Source organism: Rhineura floridana, chromosome 16 (assembly GCF_030035675.1).
Source record: "Rhineura floridana isolate rRhiFlo1 chromosome 16, rRhiFlo1.hap2, whole genome shotgun sequence".
In the NCBI taxonomy this organism is placed as follows: domain Eukaryota; kingdom Metazoa; phylum Chordata; class Lepidosauria; order Squamata; family Rhineuridae; genus Rhineura; species Rhineura floridana.
The window spans coordinates 23,032,108-23,059,711 of record NC_084495.1 but is presented as its reverse complement, the minus strand read 5'-3'; the positions used below and the strand labels follow the sequence as shown (position 1 = coordinate 23,059,711).

General features: G+C 38.3%; 1 protein-coding gene across 6 annotated transcripts in view; it reads left to right on the top strand.

Moving 5' to 3' along the window:
* Window positions 1-27,604, top strand: part of DIAPH2 (diaphanous related formin 2) — a 455,139-nt gene that overhangs the window by 75,132 nt on the left and 352,403 nt on the right. For all 6 annotated transcript variants that reach the window (XM_061598178.1, XM_061598177.1, XM_061598175.1 and 3 more), the window contains 8 exons: window positions 596-706; window positions 11,185-11,303; window positions 12,783-12,899; window positions 13,620-13,738; window positions 17,049-17,113; window positions 20,521-20,625; window positions 22,856-23,182; window positions 26,475-26,589. In XM_061598178.1, the coding sequence (XP_061454162.1) occupies window positions 596-706; window positions 11,185-11,303; window positions 12,783-12,899; window positions 13,620-13,738; window positions 17,049-17,113; window positions 20,521-20,625; window positions 22,856-23,182; window positions 26,475-26,589 (1,078 nt within the window). The remainder of the gene's footprint in view (window positions 1-595; window positions 707-11,184; window positions 11,304-12,782; window positions 12,900-13,619; window positions 13,739-17,048; window positions 17,114-20,520; window positions 20,626-22,855; window positions 23,183-26,474; window positions 26,590-27,604) is intronic.

Genomic DNA, 27,604 nt, shown 5'->3' with positions numbered 1-27,604 from the left:
ATTGGACATGTACTTTGGCTTGTTCAGTCATGTCATGTAACATAACAAGGATCATTCACGCAAGTACAAAGACAGTGTTATACACATACATGGTACTGAACGACTTCAATAGCTAGTAGTATAGAGAAGTTATACTCTTCAGAAATGTCTCTGTACCAATTTCATGTATAACTTGCAGTGTCGCTAAAAATTAAATGGTGTATAATGACACTGGAAGGATATATGTTTGTTTGAAGTTTATTCTTCCCTCCCTGTTAGAAAGTTATTGTTTAGTAACTTTTTCAAAATATTGTTTGCTATTAATCTTTTTGCTAAACTTGTTACTATCTAATAATATCTCTTGATGATTAGCACGGCATCGACAATGTGCTGTCTAGTTCAAACAACATCATTTCATTATAATGCACAGTATTTGACATATACTTTATGGAGGTCAGACTAAGTGGGATGAATGATTGGTAATATAGTTTTACAGGTTTTTAGCTAGAATGTACATTTCCTTTTTAAGGCAGTTTTTTTCTGTGATGTTTATTGCTTGTGTGCATTGGGAAGGCTGATTCTAATAAGTTGCTTTTACCATAATTTCTAATTACAGGCAGCCTGCATGCAGTTCATAAATGCCCTTGTCACTTCTCCTGAAGATCTTGATTTTAGGATACACTTGAGAAACGAATTCCTGCGCTGTGGGCTAAAGAAAATATTGCCAGTAAGTTATTTGCAAAAGCAGTACTAATGTACTGAATACCATGATTGCTTGCCTTATGATTATAAATCTTACATGAATTTTGCGTGCTGCAGTTGAGTATGACTTTAATGGTTCCTTATAATTTTTAATCATTGTGAAATGTGAAAGCATGGTTAATTATCCCATTCATCTAGGGATTTTTTTTTAGTGTATATTGGATAAGTAAAATTGATATGTGGGTTTAGGTTTTAAATCCACTTCTTCATCATAGACTTTGCTGTCTGGAATTACAGTATTTAAGGATCAACTTCCCATCTTCAAATGACCTACAAGAAAAGACAAGCAAGATAATGATATCAAATCATTTTGTAATAATTATCAATTACTTATAATAAATTTGCCATTACTATAGGTATTAATAAACATTCATCTAGTATCTGCTGTTAATTACAAGAAAAAAAGACATCTTCCTTACTTACACAATAAAATCATATTTTATGTATCATTGGCACATTTTCCTCCTCCTAGTTAGCCTTTGAAGCCTTTTACATTTCAAAACAAAACAAAACCTCTCAGAAATTTTTACGAGGAGACATCAAGAAGGATGCCTGCTAGATCTCTTAAAAGAACCTGATAAATAAAGTATGTTTGTATGAGGAACAAACAGAACACTGATGAACAGAGTGAATGATTTCCACACTGAATTCTTTACTCCTACAAAGGCATTACGGCCAGTGAGTTAAGGATCTGTGGTGGGAGGTGGTGACTGGTGGCATTTGTGACCCAACCCTGTGAAGATTTTGATGGCTCTTGTAGCGAGGAAAAGAGGAAGGTGAAATTCCACTGCATGAGTGGAAGTCCGTTTTGCTTGTGCACAGACAGTGCTGGATGCAACCCAGAGTGCTGGTTCTTGGAGTGGGTCTTGAATATCCTCAGAACTTTTAATAACTAGCTAATTCACTCCACAAATCTGTTGGCACACTGTAAAGAATTAAGTTGGTAGAAAACCATCATAATTACCAATAACAATGGTTGATTGTGATTCTGAATTATAAACAAGCTGCGAAGGAGAAACATTTCTTGAAACCTGTAACAAAAGGGAAATAAAAAAAAATAACAGAACAAGGCATGGCTTGTTGTAATAATGCGGGACTACAAGCTAATTTGACTGTAGCTTATTAGTTGCACAGGTGAAAAATATCCCTAAATCATGTCCCATAATTGATAGTAGTAGTATTCAGTATGTTTGTGTGAACTTCTGAGCATGCTCTTACTGATGTAAGCTCTAAAAACATCTAGGAATTTATAATAAATATTCCCATCTCAAATTTCTGTGTTTCATGTCCATGCCAATAGAAGAAGCAACTTTTTCACCATGACAATAGAAGACTTTTTTCATTAGTCAATCTAAGTATCTCAAGAACAGAATAATATGCTCTGCACATTTTGATTATAAACAGTGATCAAATTACTGCTCCTCTAAGCAAGCTGGAAGAATTATGATTCTCAGGCCAGGATTGAAAAAATATCAGAGTATGCACTCATGCCACATGCAACAAAACAGATTTTGGAATTCAAAGTAGCTTCCAAAGCAGTTTGTGATATTAGTCAAGGAAAATGGGAGCCAAAAATAGGGCTGGCCTTTGGTATTACTAAAGTAGCTCTGTGGATATCAGTCTCACTAGAAAAACCATGTTAGATATTTTCATAGCTGGCTGTTGTGCTTAATTTGTTCCATCATCTCCATTGATATAAAATCAAGATTTACTTTAAGTTATGTTCATTTTTTCTAAAAGCCCCATTATACAGCTGAACAACATTTATGTCTAATTAATGGCTCAATGTCTACCAAAGAATGCTGAATTTGGACTCTTGTTTAACTTAAAAAACTTAACTTAAAAAACAAACAGGTTGTTGAAAATGCAATTTTCTATTGGTATTAGATGGGTTATTCAGGAGCACCCCTAAGCTGTATAAAAACAGAACTTGGGTAAGTGCTCCTTACAGCATTAGCTTTTTACATTTTAACATGTGGCTGTAATTTTTCACAACATTCTCCCACAACACTGAATATCTGTCATTTGATCAAACAAATGCAGTAACTATGATATGGTTCAGTGGGGAGATCTGAAACTTTATCACCCATTTTTCCTAGAAAACTTGATGTTTTAAAATATTATGACCTTAGACCTCTGGTGAATTATCTCGCTGTCGAAGTAGGAAATACATTAATTCAATTTAACTAGTATGAACTTCTATAAGGATTGTTTATATAGACCATAGGCTAAACTCAAACAAGAGAACAAAATAATATTGTGAGGTTATCATGCCATAGTTTCTGTAAACGGAGCTTATGTAGAGGATTTTTGTGGCCATTCAACCTTCTAATAATGAAAGAAAGATATTAAACCAGTAGTTACATAAATTATCAGTATCGGTTCGAGTTTCATTTTTATAGCCAATGGCCATTACAATATAAACACAAGAAACAATGTGTGAGTAACACGCACGCACACAAAACAAAAAACAAAAAAGATCTAATAAAACAAGGATAAGACCCTGAAAATACAAACAAAATATAAAACAATTTAGTTAATTTAAAAGCTCCCGTTAGTATTTGTCACTACTATGATTCAAAAAGGCTGCTTTTATTTTTATTGCAGCTAAAGCAAATAAAGCTCCCCTATAGCTGATGAATTTATCTACATCAGCTTTGATCTAATTTTAAAATCCTCTGATTGACCTTTTAAGGAGGTCTGAGAGGAAACAAAGCCCTTGGTTAATTATATAAAGGGAATATAAAATATAATGCACATCTTCAATTTGGCCTGATCCACATCCACAAAAACCTTCTTTTACTAGCCTATTAGAAAATCGGTCAGCCAGATATTCAGTAGGCATCATTTAAAGTCTTAAGTTTTTTGAAAGCGTGCCTAACAGGAAGAAAGGTTGGTTCCGGCAAATAAGTTGCCCTTTTATGTTCTGATTTAATTTTGGTATACCAAATGGCAGATTTGCAGTTCTTCATGTATTCAAAGTCTCTTTTGGCATCTTTGCAAAAACTGTATCGCTGATCTTAAAATCATATATATCCTGTGATGTCATTGCCAAGGGAATAAAATAACTCAGCACCAGGCATCTACAAAATTTTACCCAGCCAGTACTGTGGGGGCAAATTCAGAAGTGCAGGGTCACTTCAGGATAGTCATTCCATGTCCCTTGCTTGCTTACTTTCCATTTTCATCTGCACGCTCCTCAGTCCTTCCTTCATGCCTTCTCCCACAATAGCAGATGTTCCTAGGAGCTAATCGGCATGAAATGGGAGAGTGTGTTTGCTATTGAGAAGACACTTCTCAGTGGCTAACACCCACCAGCTCTAGCCAGTTTTCATGAGATTGACTCGTAGGATGCTGGAGATATAAGGACCTGGCTGCGATCCTGCTCCCAAAAAAGTAAGGGGACTGAGACCCCTGAGACCCTGGACAACTACATCCCTTAACCCAGCTTTTTCTGTTCTGTAAATCTAAACAACATAATTTTGCTTAGTGTTGATCTTACATCAGTGTCAGCCTTTTCCAATACAATATAATAGATTTATGGATACATGCTTTTAGAGAAGGGAGACCTACTTCAGTCCTTAGTAATGCACCTGATGTACTGCCAAAAGCATGCCCATAAACTTATTTTGAGTTCATCCCTGCAACGGCTGCCACAAATTTCTGCACCATATAAAAATGGGACACAATCTTGGTAACAAAAACTTTTAACATTGGTTCTAATATATGATGGCCCTTGGTATAATAAAGCGTCTTTACAGGCCCCAGTGAATGGGCAGCTGAAGATGTAATTGCCTTAAAATGGTTATACCATGAGGTATTTTCAGAGAAACTAAGCCCTAAATATTTGAAGCCCTAAATATTTTAAGAATGGCATTGTGCAATATTATGTCCATCCAGAGCCCATTGATGTTGTTCATGCCTTTTGGTGAACACCACCACTTTAGTCCTACTGTAATTAATAGATAGACCTTCTTGCTTAGTAAATTCCAAATTTAGTAAGTAATCTTCTCCTAGCTGTTTGAATTAATGAAATAAGGACCATATCATCTGCATAGAGCAGTACTGGAACCTTTTGTTTCCCAGCTGTGGGGGGGGGGAGGAAGAGAAGGTGAGATCCTAAGTTATACCATTTATGTAAAATTTGAATAAAATTGGTGCCAAAATGCAACGTTGTTTGACTCCTCTTACTGTAGAGATTGAATAAAAGAGGGATTTGGATTTGGTCCTCCACTGCTGATGTCATTTGCTTAAGTCTCCATGCTGTAAGATCTCAGAAACACTTTTGTTCTTATTAATGATAGCTTGCCTCAGAGCTATCCAAAATTTATTAGAACTCTCCTTTTTCCCTCTTAGGAGGTTCTTATATGCACTTTGCTGTGCTAAAAAACCTCCTGATTTGATAATCAGATTTATCTGTCCTTAAAGATCTACTTGCTTTTACCAAGGCTGTTTACTTCTTCTGCTCTCTGCATCAAACCAAGATTGTATATAAGATTCCATCTTCTGGTGCCAAAGTTTTATCAAAAAGGGCCTTAGGTTTTCTAACCGGGTCTTGTATAAACTGAGAGTTACCTGCCTTATTTTTGAATTCACTTCTTAGATTCCTTAGGTTCCCCAGAATTTACCTTATTTCATCTGTCACAAATAATGTCCATCTAATACATCTTTACCCAATACAGTTACTCTGTATAGAATGTAGGGCAGTGGGCTGTTTACTGCTGTTTATACAATCTACCTCTGCCGCCAATGAAAGATAATCACTATCTGCCTGGTCCTCTAAATAGAAGGATTTAACTTTTGATTTTATATTATTTTTATTTATTTATTTATTTATTTATTTATTTCATTTTTAAACCGCCCATAGCGAATAGCTCTCTGGGCGGGGAACAAAACAAGATTAAAATACAATATTACAATAAAATTACAATAAAATCAGCAACAAGTTAAACGAAAAAAAAAAATTAAATGAAACACATTGAACATTAAAATGCCTGGGAGTATAGCCAGGTCTTAACCTGGCACCTAAAAAGAGTACCGAAAGTATGACAAAAAATATATAATCTACCATACTACCCCCATTCTGTGATAAGTAGGTATAATGGGCTTTTGCCTTATCCAGTGGCCCATCATTTAAGCATTGCAACTAGTGCTTCTATGCAATAAAGTATTTGCCCATTTTTATTGATGAACCTATCCCATGAAGATCTATCTGGAAAGTTAGCATTGTCCTAATGTAAAGCAATCTTAACTCGTTTGTCCATTATATCCACCAATTTGGGCATTAAAATCCCCACACGACAGAACCTCTACTCTTGGAAATATTTCCTTGATATATTGTAAAACTTGTTCCAAATCCCACCAGACTTGAAACTCTTACAAATGATTTATAAATTTAGGAGGCGTGTATATATTTAAACAGATAATTGGATTAATTTTAGAAACATTTACTAATACCATCTGAATATATTTGTTAATTTTAGATCTTTTGTATCTAATTGTGTATCTATAGAAAGGAGGACAACCAAACGTCCACTTCTGTGTCCATACTTACATATTTTAAAAGCTGGAAAGCCAATAGTTTAAACCTTGCAGTTGAATAATATTAACATCTATGAGCCAAGTTTCACAGCAAATCAAATGATTGCATATAGTAGGTGAATTCACAGTCAATTACCTTGTTTGCCTATCCTGCCATATTCTGGGACAGAATACTTCATTTGCTGTTAGTCTGTCTGATCTAGGAGACCTGCAGTAAATAAAAAACAATGCAAAACAAAACACTACCATTATATGCCTGGGCAGATCCCATGTGCCTATACCCATCAACATCTGACGTTTGTAGTGGCTTGGGGGTGAGCTATCCAGTTCATGTGATTCCAGGTATTTACAAGCCAACCATTCCTCAGTGGATAGTGTTGTCCTAGTATTCTGTTTCTAACAGAGTGATAACTAATCTCTGTCTCAGCAGTAGTCTGGGATTCATTCCCCCTATCTGAGGCTTGCAAGAGATCACATTCTGCAAGCAACTCTACATCTAAACACCTAGCTGTTCTAGTACTTACTGTACTTTCTTTTTTAACTGTACAATTTATATGAAATCACTTTAATGAGAAAATTGGTTTACAACTATTCCCCCTATATTTTGTTGATTGAGCTTTCTGTATTTGGCTCAAACTGTAACTGATCTAATTTATTTATAATTTTACATTGTTACTGGTCAGGAAGGTTATGAAAGGAGGATATAAGATTTTCCTCACTGGCCTGTATGCCTCTGGTAGGCACTTATAGTTCATCTCACCAAATTAGACCATTTCTGCCTAAGGTGATAGTTATCGAGTCTGGATAAAGGAGAAGAAACATTTCTCCCCATGTCCTCTTTTTTAGGAAGAGACAGAAAACTTACTGTTATGTCTTCAAAATTCAATATAAATTATGCTACCATGTCTTTGCAAAACTTGTAGGTTCAAGACTACAAGTGATATCTCCTGGGTGTGAAATGTCTCCATCTCCCCCCCCCCTCTATTCCCAGTTTTAATACACAAGGACTTGCAACAAAATGTGGCAGTATAGAGTGTTCTTGTCCAGGGTTCCAGCCAACCATCCATGCCCTCTCCTAGGACACTCCATTCTGTTCCTCCTCCCCTCTGGTTTTCTGTTTTCCCCTAATAATCAGTCACCATTCTATGCCCACTGAGCATGCTTAGTTCTCATTGGGGTGTTTTTTCGAGTCTCCCCCCTCCGTCGACCTCCACAGTCATCCCTCTTAAAGATTTTCTATACTTCTTGAAACATTTGGATTCCCTAGGCTGGCTGATACCTTCTACTTGCACATGTGCTGCCATTTTGGCTATGTAATGGTGGGAATTCCTCCCCTGAAGTTTACAAACAATATAAAATATGATATGATGGAGCAAACACATTTTCCTCAAGTCTTTGCATTTATCTGTAGTTCTACTTGTTTGAATAATGATGTTTGAATAAATGATGTGGATGGTCTGTTTACTAAACTATATTATATCATAGCACTGTGTGACATGAAAATGGTCCATTGTTTATCTCTGAAAACTGTCTTTTCCTCTCTTTGTCTGCCTGTAGTCTCAATTTTTAATTTTGCATGCACCATTCAAAAGGAGGATCCACCATGTTTCCTCAGGAAGTTGGGCCTCTGTAGAAGATATCAAAATGTTTACAAAAACTTTAAAATTAGTATAGTTATAACAAATTAGAACTGAGAACAAAATAATAGAACAGTAGAGTTGGAAGGGGCCCATTTCCAACCCCCTTGTGACAATTAAAACTTAAAGTTACCCTCTCCCCTGATTAACACAGCCATATATGAGAAAGCTAGTCTAGAAAAATAACAGATTTATTACTGAAATCTTAAAATAGTTGTTTTATAGGTGTAATATAGAAATGAAATGTTTACAAAAAAACAAACAAATACCTGTTGTTTTTCCAACAAAACTATCATTGACAAGTAAAAGGATATATTGTTTTCCATAGCAAACAGGACAGGGGATGATAGATCACGTTATATTCTAGTTCTGATAAGGGATACAAGGGAAATCTATTTTCTGTTGGTTTCTAGTTTCATAGCTTTTGAGGGTTATATAAAATCCAATCAGTAGTCAAAAGTTTGTCCTAACCTTTGGCATAATTTAAATTTTAAATTTTAATGTTCAGTTAAGGATCCACATTTTAATGAAGGAATATAGATGTGTAAAGGGAAGGTGATAGGTTAGTGCAGATAATCAGTCACTTACTTATTTAATAAAGCGAGGTGTTAGTAGGTCTGATCAATTACGGAGTGGTTGTTGAGAACAACTTGCACAGACAGAGTTATAGCAGAACATCATGACTGACAGATGTTCACATTAATTAAATATTTTATTCCACAAATTCAAAGCCTGTTATGTACAGCCTTCAAATGAGTATAACTAGGCTTTTAAATTAAGTTTGTTATTCATATATTTAGGTGTAGTTTCCAAACTTAATTCTTCTTAAGATAAAGCTCTCTGCTTCATTGAAATAGCATTCTGGGTTATATAGGAGCTGAAATGGAGGAATGATTCTTTGTTCAGTTCTGGGTGTTGGATAATGATTGCAACCTTTTCTCTGAGGTTAACTTCAGTATAACTTTCAACTAAGCTTTATTTGCCAACAGGACTATTGCAGAGTTAAGTAGACTGCGGATGGCTAGAAATCTAGAAAGAGGAGTTAGCATTTCTGATAATGATTTCAGCCCCTCTGTAATCTATTGCAGACCAAGGTCCAGTGGGCTTCCTTGTGGATAACTTATGCTGTAAAAGCATCACATTAATTTCTTTCTATAAAATGATTATATACTACTTTTTGTTTATGCTAGTATTTGCATGTTTTCATTTTGTCTGCCAGAGGTTTGATGACTTAGGCATAATATAATGCATGGGAAAAGTTTGACTTTCCTTGCAAATAAATTTATACACTTTTCCTATTACTTGAAAAGGAGATAAGAAAAGTTTTTTTTTAATTGTTGCATGGTTCAATGACTTACAGGCCTCTGTCTATTTTACTCTTGCTATGAGAATTGGATAGTCATCATTCCTCAATACAGTGAGTTGTTGTCTATGTGGCTAACTGTGGGCTCCGCACTGCTGACATTTTTGTTGTAGGCGCCACACCTGGTCATCCTACTTCTATTATCGTCTTTGAATGTCCTCACTTGTGATTATCGAATGTCTTTTGAAAGCTACGAGATAAAAGGGATCATAGTAAAAGAACTTCAAGGTGATATATTAATCCCAACAATCTCTAGTGTGGCATGCTATAGAAGTTTGGATTTTTTTTCTTTTTTTTTTCATTTTTTAAAAAACAACTGTGATGCATGCATTTTTAATGTGTTACAAAATAATCGTTACTCTAATGTTTAAATCCTAAGTGGCAGTTAGGTGAAAATGGTTTAACTAATTACAGAAGTACTGTGCAAGAGCCAGATTGTATAATAATCATACTGTGAGGTTTAAAGTTCACCAGATGTATGTTTTAATGATACATACATTGTAATTTGCTGGAGGTGTTCTGTAATCATAAACAAAAGTTGGTTAAAATCAACTACTAAACCAAGTTCAAATTATTAACTGCCAGTAATTATTCACAGTTAGCATTTAAATGAAGGAGGAATATTGCTGCATTACATTGTCAAAGCTGCTCAGAACATAGTAGTTACTTTTCAACCATTCTTTTCTATACTCAGTCAAGGTGTTAAATAATGTTAGATATAATTGCTACTCTTTCATATGCCTATGGGTGGAGAAGGAATTTAATTCATGTTAGTTCTGTGTTTATGCAAGGCAATGGGATATGATTGAATATATGCTCTCTTTAGGTGTATGTTTCACCATGTAGGACCCATAACTGGAAATGAAATAAGTTTCCAACAGTGAATGCCATCCAAACACAGACATTCAACATATGCAGTCTTGAGAAATGAATTTGTTATAGACAGACCACTCTTGGAGTTCAAACATTTAAATACCATTAACACATTCTAAATATGATCTGGCAATTTGTTAAAAGCTCATGGAAAGAGCTCTGTATTCTCGACACACATGCACCACTGTAACCTCAGTTGAATGACAGTTGTTTAGATTCAGACTTCAAGGTTAATGCAGACGTGTATTAATATTTCAAGATGACTATGAAATAAATATGCAGTGTATTATGATTATGCAACTGAAAGTAACACTTTCACATGGTATTTTATTTTATGACTGTTCATGGAGGATCCATGGACAAAACCAGTTCCCTAATGAGCACACTACTTGGAATAGGTATTCACAATAGTAGTAGCAGAAGTTTAAGAAGAATTCTCAACACGCCATACTTGGGACTGTTGTGCTTGAATATATCAATGTGCTTTTTTCAAATAGCGTAAATGTTATGAACAATTTGTTTCATAACTATGTGACTCCTTCAAGGTATTTTTCAACTGTTGTACTAGAACAAGTTTCTATTTGGTCTAGAGAGGTTTTGATTTTTGTATGCTTATAGAATAAGAGTTAAATAACAAGGTAATAATTTTTGTCTCACTGTCACCTTGTCTATGGTGTATCATGTACAAGTATCAGCCATTGATATTTCTAGCCTGTATGTATTTTATTATTATTATTATTATTATTATTATTATTATTATTATTATTATTATTATTATTATTATTATTATTATCTTTATTTATACCCTGCCATTTTTCCAAAACTGGAACTCATTATTATACTGTGACAAAAAATATTTTAGTTATAAATATCCAGAGGATTAGAAGAACATATGGCGGCTGTAAACTCAACATGTGACCTTCAACTGTGTGATTTTGCTTGGTCATACTGTATGTATAGAAGAGATGGAAGGAAGCCATTTAAATACGTTTTATGATAAACTATTCAATTTATTTCATGGAATAATAGGATCTAAAAGAGAAGGAAAATGAAGAACTTGATATTCAGTTGAAAGTGTTTGATGAAAACAAAGAAGAAGACTTCATTGAATTGTCTCACCGCCTCAGTGACATCAGAGTGGAAATGGAATATCCTTTTTAAAAATGGCACCATTTTTCTTTGAAATGAGTTTGTAGAAGACAGCTTTCAACAATAGTGCTAGGTGCTATAGTCTAATTATTTGAAGTGCGCATGAGGATGTTGAGAATAAAAAGCATCTTGGCATTTTATTTCAAACTGAGCAATAAACCAGTTGGCACTGATGATCAATCAGTCATGTACACATTTAATGTTTATTGGAACTTTCTCCTTGACTTTCAGAAAATGAAGCTTTTTTAAAGCAGACCGCTGTCCTTCAGTGGACTATGGATAGTATCTATTGAAGACAATTTCTTAAATCTCTGGAGATAAAATATATGGAAGACTAAATGCCAGAGAACTGGCTAGCTAGTTCAGATCAGTACATGAAATTCAGTATGTTCAGTATTGCTCTTGGCTCAGTTGCTCTCTAAGGATTCTCCAGTCACAATGCTGGCATTACAGTTGCAGCCACAACTGATGGAATTCCCTTGTTAGGGTCTGGACCTTCCCCAAGACTACTGCTTTAGTCCTTTCTTGCCTCAAAAACCTTTTTCTTCCTTCTCTGTGCACTTTTCCTCAGGCCATATGCTTTCCTATCATTCTGTTACCTACTTTGCATTCTTCATGCCTTCTCCCTGGTCTGCCTGTTCTTATATCCTGAGACTTGCCTTCAGTTCCAAGCCTACCTATGCATGGAGTTTAATGGTAGCCAAACTAAAATCTTTCCTGTCCTCACAGAGGATGGACTGCACACCGTTTAATTTCCTGGGCAACTTAGCATTTTGTGTCATCACATCACTAAGGTAGCTAGTGGGCACTTCTCCATCGCAAGACTGATATAATACAGATTTTTTTCCTATGTGTTGGGGTCTTTTTAAGATTACAATTATGTGCCTTGGTGATTATGTTGAATTATTTTTGTTTTTCATATGGATGATAATGTTACCGTGGCTAGGCTTGTTGTTGCAATGCTAAACTATGTTTTAGCATTATATCAGCCCACTATCTTCTTGTTGGTAAGTAATGAGTGTCATCATTAAATAATCCAAAGCTGCAGTTCAAAATTCAGAGAACTATGATTATCTCCTTGCTAATAAAACTGCTTAATTTCCTTTGGTGGTCAGTTTTGTGTTTGTGTTCACCATATAACGGGAACACAAGAACTTCCTTGATTTTGAAGAGAGATTTCTGGCTGCTTGTGGAGGTGTTGGAGCCACAGATATTGTTAAATTTACTTCCGTGAATGGTGACTATATGCACTTTATGTTTGTGAGTACAAGAAAATCAAAATTCCGCAATGGTAAATATTAAGAATATCCATATATTTGAATAGTTAATTTCGGATCCAAAGAGATACTTTGGGTTTACTCAAGGGCTTGCTTGCTCCCTTGCAACCATAGGGCTCTTTAGGCCCTAGCCCTCAAAAATGCAGAGTTACTCTATATGTGTATATTCCTGTTTTGGAATTTCCTTGACAATCCTTGTACTGATGTGAATGAGGTCTACCACCTGTTGTACAACATGTTGAGAGAAACAGCATCTGAAAACTATTTCCTATCCATTTTACAACATTTTCTACTTATCAGGAATGATTATTATGTCCGGTAAGTCTGTAGTAATTATTTTGACTAGTAAGCCAGCAGTGATTGTTATGACTTATAAGCCAGAAGTCTGGGGGTTTAGCTTAAAAACTGGTGTTCATGTGGCAAGGTAACACATTTAATTTAAGCCCTTTAATTGCACATAGGAGGACATGTTATTTATTAAGCAAAAGTGAAGCTCTTTTGGAAGAGGTGATGAGGAGCATACTCTTAAAAGATGTGGAAAACCTTTGTTTACGTATAATTTTGAGCCCTAGGTAAATTATGTATTTCCATGGAACCTGCAGCACCCATACACAGAGGATTCCTTAGGGTCAGTACAGCTCAGGGTATTAGGATTTCTGCTTACTCCTTCCGCATTGCCATCCAGTCCTCCCTCTTGGCAGTAAAGCTTTGGAGCAAAGACAAGAGTGGCTGAATGGAGATATGAGAAGAACACACTTATTTCTCGTTCCCAGTAATAGCCTCTTGTATACTCTGTGGGCTTGTGCTGAAGAGAGAAGTGGTAAGCAGCACATTTCATCTAGAGGAATCCTCTGTATCTGAGTGTGGCAGATTTGCTACATTATGCCCCTAAAAACAAAACAGCAATTCAGTTGTCATATGGATGAAAATCGACTGCCTTTCATCGATTATTAGGCCGATTGAAATGTTTCATCTCTATTTTTACAGAGTGCCTTAATTATTAAAACCATTCCATTTTATTTTATTTTTTGCCACCAGCCCTCAGTATTACAAGATAATAGAAGAATGTGTTTCACAGATAGTATTGCACTGTAGTGGTATGGATCCTGACTTCAAATGTAGAGGAAGGTTGGATGTAGATTTCACTCACCTTGTAGGTATGTAGGTATCATAATATTACATGTGTCAATATTTTGATAATTATTGTTTTGAAGTATTTTCTCATAAGATCACCATTTGTGTAGTATCTCTGTGTTGCAGCCAAAGTTAAGTCATTTTAGCTTACCCCATTGGTAGAGAGTTAAATAAGTCTCTCATTGAAATCAATGTGTCTAAAAGGTCCGTATGTTAGTAAAACTACTGAAATTCTGTTGATCCAGTGAGGAACATGTTCTTGGTTAGGTGAAATCAGAAATTGATGTAGCAAGTAAAATGCATTCAGCTTTGGTAGTATCTATGGTACCATGCTTAAGCTTGCAATTTGTTTGTTTGTTTGTTTGTTTATTTCCCACCCTTCCTCCCAGCAGAAGCTCAGGGCGGCAAACAAAAACACAAAAAACTCTTTAAAACATCATAAAAACAGACATTAAAATACATAAAAACAAAACATCTTAAAACATTTTTAAAAAGCTTTCAAGACATTAAAAAAGAGGTTTAAATGTTTTTTCTTTTTTTAAAAAAAAGGCTTAAAAACATATTAAAAAGCAATTCCAACACAGACGCAGACTGGGATAAGGTCTCAACTTAAAAGGCTTGTTGAAAGAGGAAAGTCTTCAATAGGCACCGAAAGATAACAGAGAGGGTGTCTGTCTAATATTTAAGGGGAGGGAATTCCACAGGGTAGGTGCTGCCACACTAAAGGTCCGTTTGCTATGTTGTGTTATGCGGGACAGAAATCCTGATAAGATGGTATCTGCAGGAGGCCCTCACCTGCAGACCGCAGTGATCAACTGGGTATATAAGGGATAAGATGGTCTTTCAGGTATCCTGGTCACAAGTTGTATAGGGCTTTGTACACCAAGACTAGAACCTTGAACTTGGCCCGGTAGCAAATGGGCAGCCAGTGCAATTCTTTCAACAGTGGGGTGACATGTTGGCAATACCCTGCCCCAGTGAGTAGTCTCGCTGCCACATTCTGCACCAGCTACAGGTTCTGGACCAACCTCAAGGGCAGCCCAACATAGAGCACATTACAGTAATTGAGCCTAGAGGTTACCAGTGCGTGGACAACAGTGGTCAGGCTATCCTGGTTCAGAAACGGCCACAGCTGATTTGTCAGTTTTTATATTGTCAGCTGGGGCCTTGACGCTTTGTCAGCTGGGGCCTCCCTCTAGCTTGTGGAGCAGGCTCCCTCACTAGGGTGTTCTGAATTTATATGTGTGGCTGGTCCCTTCCAGCTACTGCTGCCAGCCAATGATGTTTTAATTGAGGCTGATGGCTCAACTATCAGCTGGGGCTTAACTCCTTAGGATTATCTCAGGGTTCCTTCCTTCCTTCCTTCCTTCCTTAGCCGGGGGGGAGACTGTTTAAGGACTTTGACTAGTGGTACTAAGAAAGGTTAACTAGCTTTTACTCTATTTTTATTTTATTTGCTGACAACAACCACTTTTATCAGTGCAAGTTCCCCTGTAGTTTTAAGTGGTGCCTTGCACTCTGGCCTGGACAAACTAGACTAGCGTTTGACTGCTTTTAATCTAAGCAAGGGGCTGTGGGTTCCAGGCGAGTCTTTTTTGTTTTCGGTTTTCCCACCTAGAACAGTCTGACCTTTCTTTAACCTAGGGAAACAGAGCTTGTGGTTGTGTTTAAGGAAGGCTAAAGCTGCCCTTTTTAGCCAAGAGTGAGCTGACTCCCTCCCTGTATGTATTGGTGGAGTTTCCTTTTTCCCCTTCTCTCCAACTGGAATTTGGCCTTGTTTACAGTGTCCCCTGAAGCTTTCCTGCTAGGTTGGTGTTGAAAACTAGCTTTCTATAGGCTTCCTACCCCTAGGATCTATCTCCTAAGATGTAGGTTCTTTCAGGATTTGGCTCCTAGCTCAGAGTGACCCTAGGCTGCCCTTATTACTTATTCCTCTGAGCTGTTTTAATTCAATTAAATAATGAAATAAATGGGTGCTACTTACCCTCTTCTCACTCTGCTGCTTAACTCGCCTTGACGCTTTGTCAGCTGGGGCTTGACACTTTGTCAGCTGGGGGCTCCCTCTAGCTCGTGGAGCAGCTTGTGGAGTTAGTGTGTGGGGTTTAGACTTGGCTAAGCCTCCTCCCACTTTTCTCCCCTATAGAACTGGCTAAGCCTCCCTACTTTCCCTCTCCAGTTTAGAGCTGGCTGAGCCCCCCCACTTTCCCCCCCCACTCCCCCCCCACTCCCCCCCCACTTCCCCCCCCCACTCCCCCCCCACTCCCCCCCCACTTCCCCCCCCACTTCCCCCCCACTTCCCCCCCCACTCCCCCCCCACTCCCCCCCCACTTCCCCCCCCACTTCCCCCCCACTTCCCCCCCCACTTCCCCCCCACTTCCCCCCCCACTTCCCCCCCCACTTCCCCCCCCACTTCCCCCCCACTTCCCCCCCCACTTCCCCCCCACTTCCCCCCCCCACTTCCCCCCCCACTTCCCCCCCCACTTCCCCCCCCCACTTCCCCCCCACTTCCCCCCCACTTCCCCCCCCACTTCCCCCCCACTTCCCCCTCCACTTCCCCCTCCACTTTCCCCCTCCACTTTCCCCCTCCACTTTCCCCCTCCACTTTCCCCTTCCACTTTAGAGCTGGGTAACCCCTGCTGGTTTCCCACCTGCTGTTTATAGTTGGCTAAGCCCCCCCACTCCCTCCTGACCATTAGAGCTGGCTACTGACCCCCTGATTTTCCTCCTGCTTTTTAGGTGGCTAAGGACTCTCCCTGCTTTCCCCACTCTACTTTAGAGCTGGCTAATCCCCCCCTTCACCCATTCCCTTTTATATCAGCCTTTCAGGAATGTTCTTCCATGGCTTTCCTGAGCTGCTTCCAGTTGCCTCCTCCACTGTTGCAGTATAGTTTGCAGCACCATCTGTCTTTTGGGCTGCAAACTGGATTCATGGGGTTACATTTTTATTTATATAGAAAGCGATTATGTAACTGGCCAATAACTACTTTAGTCTAGATAGCATCAAATTGCTATAGAGTTGAATTTGGAATTACAAAGTTGGATTTTTGTAACTTTGCAGAACCTAGAAATGTTGAACTTTTGAAAATATTTTAATTAAATAGTTTAATTGTATTTTAATTGTATATTTTTGTATGTTTTTTACCTATGAGTAGTTTTTATTTGTAAGCCGCCCTGAGTTCCAGTTTTGGAAAAAGGGTGGGGTAAAAATAAAGATTCATTCAAATATTTGTTGCTACTTAGAAGCAGTTTTTACTGTGTATGTATTTGCCTTTTGTACGTATTTGCTTTTTGAAATGGAGATTATGTTGGTCCTTATGGTTTGAATCCTTTTAGATAACTGTGTGGACAAAACAAAAGTAGAAGAAAGTGAGCAAAAAGCTGCAGAATTTTCCAAAAAGGTAGGCACTAGGAAAACACATAGCACTGAAAAGATTTTGTTCCTGTCAATTCAACATCCCATCATCAACTTACATTCACATTCTGCTCATTTGAATGTAAATTGTTTTAACTTATTTTAATATTGTATTGTATTTAATATTGTTGTAATCTGCCCTGGGACCTTATGGTGAAGGGTGGGTAAGAAATCTGATAAATAGAAACTCAGTAGCTGGCATGTTCTCTCTCTCTCTCTCTCTCTCTCTCTCTCCCTCTCCCTCTCCCTCTCCCTCTCCCTCTCCCTCTCCCTCTCCCTCTCCCTCTCCCTCTCCCTCTCCCTCTCCCTCTCCCTCTCCCCCTCCCCCTCCCCCTCCCCCTCTCCCCCTCTCCCCCTCTCCCCCTCTCCCCCTCTCCCCCTCTCCCCCTCTCCCCCCCTCTCCCCCCCTCTCCCCCCCTCTCCCCCCCCTCTCCCCCCCTCTCCCCCCCCTCTCCCCCCCCTCTCCCCCCCTCTCTCCCCCTCTCTCCCCCTCTCCCCCCCCTCTCTCCCCCCCCTCCCCCCCTCTCCCCCCCTCTCTCCCCCCCCTCCCCCCCTCTCCCCCCCTCTCTCCCCCTCTCTCCCCCTCTCTCCCCCTCTCTCCCCCTCTCTCTCCCTCCCTCTCTCTCCCTCTCTCCCTCCCTCTCTCTCCCTCTCTCCCTCCCTCTCTCCCACAAACGCACACTTATTTCAAGACTTAGTGTAGAAATGCAATTGTGCATGGGCATCATATGCACACAAGCTGGGCCACAGCTTAACAAATTAACAGCATCTGAGTGGCTAACCTGAGCTATTCATCTAAACTTCACACTCTGGTATGGGTACTATCATATTGTGCATGTCCCAGTGGTATATACCCCTGTTTGTCTCATCCCACTTTTGGTCAAATATGTTCCTCTGGACAAAATAGCCTTGGGAAATCAGTCTGTTCTTTATTTCATTTAACCTACACTGACCTTGCTGGCTGTGACCAAAAAGTAATGGAACTGGCTAGGCACCTGACCCACATCACAGTTTGATTGCCTCTGACAAAGCAGGTGAAAAAACTAGTTCTCTTGACCAGTATGGGTCAAAGGTGGGGGGCAGAATTCTTATTCAAACTGAAGCTATCCATATACTGAAGGGCCAGGGACTATGGATGGGTTCTTTCTTTCTTTCTTTCTTTCTTTCTTTCTTTCTTTCTTTCTTTCTTTCTTTCTTTCTTTCTTTCTTTCTTTCTTTCTTTCCTTCTTTCTTTCCTTCTTTCTTTCCTTCTTTCCTTCTTTCCTTCTTCCTTCCTTCCTTCCTTCCTTCCTTAAATTTATATCCTTTAATATAAGCAAGCTTTAACTTGCTTCCTATTGGCTGCCTTACATAAGGCAGCTAGATGCTGGGGAGCTATGTCTAACTACTTGTGTTTTCTGTTAGCTATATGGAATCATGCCTCATATACCCTTAGGGAGGTCAAATGGACAAGGACAACAGTAGTTTTCCTTTGGAGACTTTTTTAAGAATAGAAAAAAGGTTTTATGGCATATAAACACTGATTCTAAAAAAAGGTTATTTCACTCTGTTACGTTCTCATATATCAGAAATGAACTTAGTCATTTAAATATTTGAGATTATCACACTTCAAACATTTCCACAAAGATAGCAATGTTAAACATTATTCACTCCATTCTGATTTCACTAGCTTAATATTCTATAGGGTTTTTTTTGGGGGGGGGGAATGGTGAAAGTTTTGCTAGGTCTACCAGTTTAAGCCCCTACAGGAAACTCTCTTCTGTAGAAGGTCTTCCTACAAATCTTTTAGTGATACTGCGCTTTTTTGATCAATACATTTGACTGCTAGAAAGTTACATATAATTTGAGATAGGTTCATGCACAATGGCAAATTTTGTAGTGGTAATTTATCATGCTATAGGATATTTTTCCATAAACTCACAATCTTTCTATAGCTATCTCCATTTCTGGCAGCAGACTTCTCTGTTAATTCATCTTTATCTTGAGTGAACTGTCTGTCTATACACTTGAGACATCAGCCATACTAGAGAAAAGAACACACTGACAAGGGTTAACACTACTATAAGATTCAGTGCATTCAATATGTTTACTAATATAAATTTATCAGATTTGATTATTGTCCTTGTGTTTTAAATCCTCACTTTTTCGTCCTGGATTTGCTACTTTCATTGAAAACATTATTACATGCTGGTGGCTCTTATAATTGAGCAGATTTGGTAAATCTGAGTGATAGTACATCACCTATGAAAGCCACAGAACTTGAACAAATGATTTTTACAAAGGAACATTGCCAGACTTGTCTACTTAAGTTATTTTCTTTCCATTGTAAAGTAGGTTGTTCTGCTAGCATAAAAATCCAAAGTAATCTGTTATGCAAATACACTTTGTGATGATATTTTTTTTTAACTATACATTTCCATATAGGATATCTGCAAAACTAGTTCAGGTTGAGATTTTCAGAGATGGGACATTTATTTATTTTATTAATTACATCTATATCCCGCCTTTCTTTTCATGATAGAAACCCAAGACCACTTACATATAGTTCCCAGGCAGTCTCTCATCCAGGCACTGACCAGACCTGACCCTGCTTAGCTTCAGCAGACTGCTGGCCTCATGTGCCTTCACACCATATAGCACATAGCACATTTGAAAAGTGTTAAGTCTAAAAGGAAAATAGAAGGTGTTTGTGTATGTCACACACACACGCACACATGCACACACTCTGGTTCATAGGCATTCCCATCCTTCTTGCCAAACAGATTATCCAGAAAGTTGCCTACTGTTCAAAGATAGATACAAACAAAACCCCAAAGGCTGTGGAAGAGTATCTGTCAGTTATTTCTTATTTAACTACAAATAGTTGCACTAATATATACAGAAGATTACAGTACCAGATTGGGAGAAAGTAAATTTAGAACAAAAACTTTTCCATATCTGACTGTGAAAAGGGGCTGTTTCCTGTGTGCTTATAAAGTTTTAACATTCTGTAGCAGGTAATAGGGCCCCCCTGAGCATTCAGTTTTTTGGATGATGACTAAAATGTTTCAGAGGAAAGTGGACTAAGCTAAGCTCTAATGTTAGGGTGTTTACAGGCAGAATATGAGTTTTAACATCTGAAGTATGTCGTTAAAATGCTGCAGATTCTAATGAAAATGCCTATTGAGGCTTATGTACCTGCAAATTGACAGGAATGTGAAGAAAAATGACTTTAACTAGTTATTGATGTGAATGGTTTGAGCCAAGGAAAATTGGAATTTTTTTTTTAAACTAGTCTAGGAAGCCAAACTAGTGTCTGTTATTTCACTCAATCTATATAGCACCCATGTGAAAGTTACAGTATTATGTTTGGACAAAGATGGATGGGTGTTTCTATGTTGACGATCATTGCAGTTTGATGAAGAGTTCACAGCTCGACAGGAGGCACAAACGGAGCTTCAGAAAAGAGAAGAGAAAATCAAAGAACTTGAAACTGAAATCCAGCAGCTACGAACCCAGGTGATGTAACAAGATGGATTTAACAGCCTTTCAAAATGAGTTCTACTTTGGAGGAAGTAGGAAATTAATTTTATTGGAATTAAGGGAAAATTGCTAACAGTGTTAAAGAAGATGGTAGGAGAAATATTGCATCAGTGTTTCAAGCTAGACAGGGTGTCTGGTTCCTTCTATTGGCCTTACTGAGCTAGAGCCTTACTGATAGGTCATTTCAAAAGATGTTGTGGGCTGTTCACCTCCACCTTTTTATGTCCAGGGTAGAGGATGTGTAAGGAATCTTGGAGAGGCAAGGTAAGAATTATAGTAAAAATCAGCAATTAAAACCAGCAGGCATGGAATTGCCCAGGTATCTTTGGCTCCCTACAAAAACTGTCCCATTCATGGTGCGTGTGTGTGTTTGTGAGAGCATATGTTATTAGATTTATCCAGTCATTTCACTAATGAGGTCAAGGTGTCATATATGTGCTTCCCCCTGTTTTATTCTTACAACACCCTTGTGAGATAGGTTAGGCTGAGAGGGAATGAGTAACTGACCCAAGGTCACCCAGTGAGCTGAGTGGGGATTTGAACTACCCTTGCCCACCTTGAATACCCTAACCTCTACTCCATACTGGCACATGCACATGTCTTCCTCCCATTGAAACAAATAGGGGTGTGCATGCACTATAGGTTCTCACAGGACTCTTGAATCAGTTTGGCTGAAAAGAGAAATGATTTACAATTTTTTTATTGGATGTTTAATGACTTTTGTGGGGTTTATGGCCCTTTACAATTTCTCTGTAAGGAATAGTCACATCTGTGGCACTAAAACACCAACAGTGGATGATATTGGCAGCATGGCATCCGAATAAAAATGAAACACCACTTTTTGGGGGGAAGATTTTCAGAAAGCAACGGACAACACTGTATTACGTACATTTTGGTTTTGTGCGGATGTTTTATTATTTTAATGTGCTTGTTGGTTAGAAAGCTTAGTGCAATTTAACTGGAAATGAATGTTAAGGCATATAATGTAAAGTATAAATGAAAACTCATACTTGATTCAGTTGCACCAAAAAAAATTAGAGAACAGAACTTCTTTTTGGCACTTTGACCATAGTTGGTAGCATGGAGAAATTTTGATGGTTATATTAATGCATTCAAAAGCTTACTGAAAATTCCTAAGAAGGAGAATTTTCTTTTTGTTGCTGTTAACATTTAATGACAATAGGGAACTAAGCATTGTAAAGGATATAGAGGGCATGCTATGAGCAGATTTTGGTTCTCTGTTTAAAGATGAGCGGGGAAACCATGGGGCAGACTGTCTCTAGTGTTCTTTTTTTTATTTAAAGGAACAGTTTAAAAGTAAAGGTTTAAAAGTTAAGCCATTTGGTAGTCTGCTTGTGAAACTGCACTTGCTCCAGTGGAGTTTATTCTATACAGAGAAAGTTCAAGAATAAATGGCCAATTTATGGCTTTTTATGCTGGTGGTACCACATTATTTGATGTTCTGCCCAAGACCTCAAATGGTGATGTTGAAAGCTTATATTAGTACAAATAATGAACTTCTCTAGCGTTACCTTGTCAGTAGAAGTGAACCTTTTTAAGAATCACAGCCTAAAATCAGATCTGCTTCCTAATTTCTCAGCCTCTACAGTTTATATCATTTTGAAGATGGATTTTCTGAGGTAGTGAATATTTAAATATGGGAACCTTAAGATGATAATTCGGTTTCAGCTAGTTGGCTTCCTTTTTAACAGTTCTATGAATACCACACAGATAAAAATACCTTAAACCCCTGGAATGTATTTTGTTAATGGACCTTTTTTCTTGTTTTCAAATGTCACTTCATTAATTCTCTTGATCTATTATAATGTGAAGAAACTCTTTAAAAAGTTACATATGACACTTGCTGCTTCTCAATCTAATGTAGTGCCAAAAATATAACCCATTCCTGTTAAATGACTCATACTGATTTTAAAATGATTCCCTCCCCACTTTGTGTAAGACCACATTCTTTTTCGTTATGAATTTCGTCTCTGTGAAATCTTTCAGTATTGTGTCATAGAACATAGTTAAATGGCCTTGCTTACTTCAGTGACCTGGAAAACATCCAAAATATGCAGGTTCTCAGAATGTGCAGGTTGTCATTTAAATGAGAATTAACTAGGTACCTTTGATGTCTCTTGTGTGGTCACCATTCTCTCCGTTACCCTTTTTAAATCCTCAGATCTAAAACATACTTGTTTTGCAGGCTCCTGCATCTTCATGTAGCTTACCTCCTCCAGGGGTGCCGCCACCACCACCACCACCTCCTCCTCTTCCAGGTGGTGCAGTCTCTGCTGCTGCTGCTGTTTCTCCTCCACCTCCACCACCATTACCTGGTGGTATTCCACCTCCTCCACCTCCTCCTTTGCCTGGAGGGTCTATACCACCTCCACCTATGTTTGGAGGTCCACCACCACCACCCCCTTTTGGTGGCTTTCCTTCTCTACAAGCTGCACCAGCACTGCCTTTTGGAATGAAGCCCAAGAAAAAATACAACCCTGAAGTGTCTATGAAGAGAATAAACTGGGCAAAGGTATATAAAATGTGACATCACAAACATTTTCACAATTTTTCTGATCTTAAAAGGAAAAAATAACAGGAATTTTGTTTTGAGTATGCAGATTTTAGAATCTACTAAGCTTGAGGCTCATAATTCTTCTATATAGTGTCAATATGTTATCCTTCAAAATCATTTCAGGGATAGGATAGTCTGAAAGAATTTGGGACACTCTTACTTGGAGTTGCAACAACCATAGAAAGTGATGTGTGTGCTTGTGGAAACATGCCTTAATCCTTTTCTGTCTGAATACATTCAAATAACAGCTCTTTACAAAGTTACCACAAACAAATCTCATCATAAACAGTTATCATTGTACCTGTATTAAAGGAAAACAATTAACTGTTTCAGCCTGACTTGGGCTGTCTGTAGTGGTCTATTTGAAAGGGGGCTGTAATTTTGATTTTAATAAATTCAGTGATTTTGATCTCTTTAAAACTCCTCCCTGCCCCTGTGGAAAAAATAAAATAATATGTAGACATTTTCCTCCTTGGGTATTACTAAGCACATGTTCTTATATGCTTTGTATAAGTATGTTTACTGTTCTGAGCTTTACTTCACAGATACAGGTTGTATTAGTAAATATGTTTATTGCTATTCATTCTAGTGTAGTAGCTGAACAAGAGGAAGCTGATATTTATGTGCATGATTTTATATACAGTGCCTTGCAAAAGTAATCAGACCCCTGACCAATGATCTCATATTACTGAATTAGGAATGGTACATTGTAATTTTGTTCTGTATGATATTTAATTTTGAAACACTGTAACTGAAAATCAATTATTGTTAAGTGACATTGGTTTTATGTTGGGAAACCTTTGTAAGAAACATTAAATCTGAAACATGTTGCTTGCCTAAGTATTCGATCCCTGTGCATGGAAGCTCCCAGTTTACACAGATGAAAGAAATTGCCCTATCGAGGACACAGTTACCTTACCATTGGCCTCCACCTGTGCACCATTAAAGTTGCTGTCACATCGTCAGGATAAAAACCCCACTGTTGAAGGATCATTGGTCAGGCTGTGAATCTGAAGGAAAATGAAGACCAAAGAGCATTCTACAGAAGTGAGAGATAATGTAATACAAATGCATAGATTTGGAAAAAGGTACAAAATAATATCCAAGTGTTTGGATATCCCAGTGAGCACAGTTGGATCCATAATCAGGAAGTGGAAGCTGCATCACACCACCCAGGCACAGCCAAGAAAAAGCTGTCCTTCTAAACTCAGAGCTTGAACAAGGAGACTTGTGAGAGAAGCCATAGAGAGACCAACCATCACTTTGAAGATGCTACAGAGTTCAGTGGCTGGGAGTGGAGTAATGGTGCACCAGTCAATCATATCAAGAGCTCTGCATAATGCTGGCCTGTATGGGAGGGTGGCAAGAAAGAAGCTGTTACTCAAAAAGTACTATCTGAAAGCACGTCTAGAGTTTGCCAGAAAGCATGAGAGTGCCCCAGCTGCGATGTGGGAAAATGTTTTTTGGTCAGATGAGACCAAGATAGAGCTTTTTGGTCAAAACTCAAAGCTCTATGTGTGGCACAAGCCTAACACTTCCCATGCCTCAAGACACACCATCCCTACAGTGAAGTGTGGTGGTGGAATCATCATGCTGTGGGGATGCTTCTCATCAGCAGGGACTGGGCATCTTGTTAAAAGTGAAGGAAGAATGAAAAATGGAAATGGACTGCCCTCAAGTCAATTCCAATTTATGGCAACCCTATGAATAGGCTTTTCATGGTAAGTGGTATTCAGAGGGGGTTTACCATTGCCTTTCTTTGAGGCTGAGAGGCAGTGACTGCCCCAAGGTCACCCAGTGAGTTTCATGGCTGTGTGGGGATTTGAACCCTGGTCTCCCAGGTCATAATCCAACACCTGAACCACTACAGCACACTGGGTCTTGAAGGAAGAATGGATGGAGCAAAATACAGGGAAATACTGCCAGAGAACCTGCTTCAGTCCACTAAAAAACTGAAGCTTGGGTGGAAATTCACTTTTCAGCAGGACAATGATCCTAAGCAAAGGCCAAAGCAACATCGGAGTGGCTCAAGAACAAAAAGGTGAATATCCTGCAGTGGCCCAGTCAAAGTCCTTATCTCAATCCCACTGAGAATCTGTGGCACTCTTTAAAATTGCGCTCCACAAGTGACGTCGAACCAGCCTGAAGGACCTGGAGTGAATCTGCCAAGAAGAATGGCCCAAAATCCCTCCTCTAGTTTGTGACCGTAATAAATGCTACTACTACTACAACAACAACAAAATCCCTCTGGCACTGTGTGCAAAGCTGGTACATATTTACCCCAAAAGACTTAAAGCTGTTATTGCAGCAAAAGGTGGCTCTACCAAATATTAGTGTGTGGGGATCAAATACTTATGCAAGCAACGTTTCAGGTTTTTTTGTTTCTTACAAACATTTCCCAACATAAAACTAATGTCATCTTACAATAATTGATTTTGAGTCTCAGTGTTTTAAAATAAAATATCATACAGAACAAAATTACAATGTACCATTTATAATTCAGTAATATGAGACCATTGGGCAGGCTCTGATTACATTTGCAAGGCACTTTAAGGTCAGGCCAGAAACTTCTGAAGGTAATACTTTCTGAAGTTCACATACATTAGGAATGCGTATCATAATACAGTACACTTAACATTCTGTCAGACTCAAAATTCGGATGTATAAACACTATGTATTATTCAACTTGACCAAAGAAATGCGTCTGAATAGACCTTCATTTTGTCTACATATGAAATTATTGAACAATATACATACCAGCTCCAATATAATGAGGTAGGTTCTGAAGAGCAGACAAGAAAGCAAATAGTAACAAAAGCCCTTGGTCTATTCAGTGTGTCTCTATATGTTATTGGATTACAATCCCCATCACTCCTAGCCAGCATTGCTAGTGGTCAGGGATGATAAAGGTTATAGTCCAGCAACATTTACAGGTTAGATGCTCCTGCTTCTGGATGAGTTCAGTCCCCATTCTGAGGACTCTTGAGAGGAAAGGCCTTTGATCATTTTTTGCACGTTCACGAAAGTATCAGAAGATGCCATATTCTTTTGAAGCCTGTTGTACTATTTTTGTGAAGAAAACCTCCTGAAGCCTACACTCCAACTTCTTTCTTCAGAATCTTGATTTTGAAAATGCCCCGAGTTTGATTTTAGTGTGTGTGCAGCTCTAATAATCTGCCATTGACATGTATTATATTTAATTGATAATTGCTCATTCACTAAGCACCTAACACATTTTATTTTGTTTCAGGTTGAACCACAGGAAATATCAGAAAATTGTTTTTGGATAAAAGCTAAAGAAGAAAAACTTGAAAATCCAGATTTGTTTGCAAAGCTGGCTCTCACTTTTGCTACACACATGAAGGGTAATTAGTTATTTTTCCTTAAATTATAAGTAATGGATATGTAATTTCCAGCTGTTAATGTTGTTACACCACCAGTGTGCATGGTGTTTTAAAGAGTAGTGGAAGCAAAGAGTAAAAAAAAAATCCTTGGCAATAATTGTTGCCCCCAAGGATCATACCATCTAATTTTGAAGGGGGGGGAGATAACAGGGAATAGTGAAGAGGATGGAGGTGAGAATATGGGTAAGTTCAGATAAATGTAGTTAGGCTTAATTTCCCTAGGTATTGTTGCCTGAAAGGTTAAACAAAAGGTCAAACAGAAGTGGTGAATTTTGAGGAGGCATTTTGAAGTGACAAAACATGCATCATATAGTTGTCATGGAAGGGAGACCTAGCATAAAGGACAGCAAGGAAGAAAAGGCAGCGTTAGTTACGGGAGCAATAGATCTTCTCACTGCTGAGGGTAGTAGTGCTTGAAGAGCAAAGGTCATGGGCCAGAAATGTTTTATAGAATAAGGTGGAGGGGACAAGGGCAGTGGCAGAGTTTTGATGCATATAAGGGTGAGGAATAAATTATGTGTATCATTCTCAAGGCCCAAATCATTGCAGGATATTATGAAATTTTACAGTTGCAAGACAATTAAAATACTTGGAACTTTTATTTCCCGATTTCGTGTTAGAGGCCTTTCTGTCTCTCCTTGTGTAGATTCAGATTCCTGGATGATAAACAGAAACCAGAAATAGGTTTAAATAAGGTTTTATTGAGTATCATAAGATATGGAGTACAAGGGTTTCAAATTTGCTTGTTCTAGCCTTTGGACACAAGACATATTTTTTGTGTAAATTGCACAACAGCATGGTAATTGTGCTCTTGGGGTATGCTAGACATGGATTTTCCATATGAGGCCGGCCATCACTGCGGGTTGTAGCTCCACCTATCGTGCGAAGGCAAGAATGTTTTTGAAGTCAAGACTAGGGGCGTCAAGCCCCTCCCACTCTCCAGTTCATTCTTGCCTTCGTACGAACAAGATTGAGA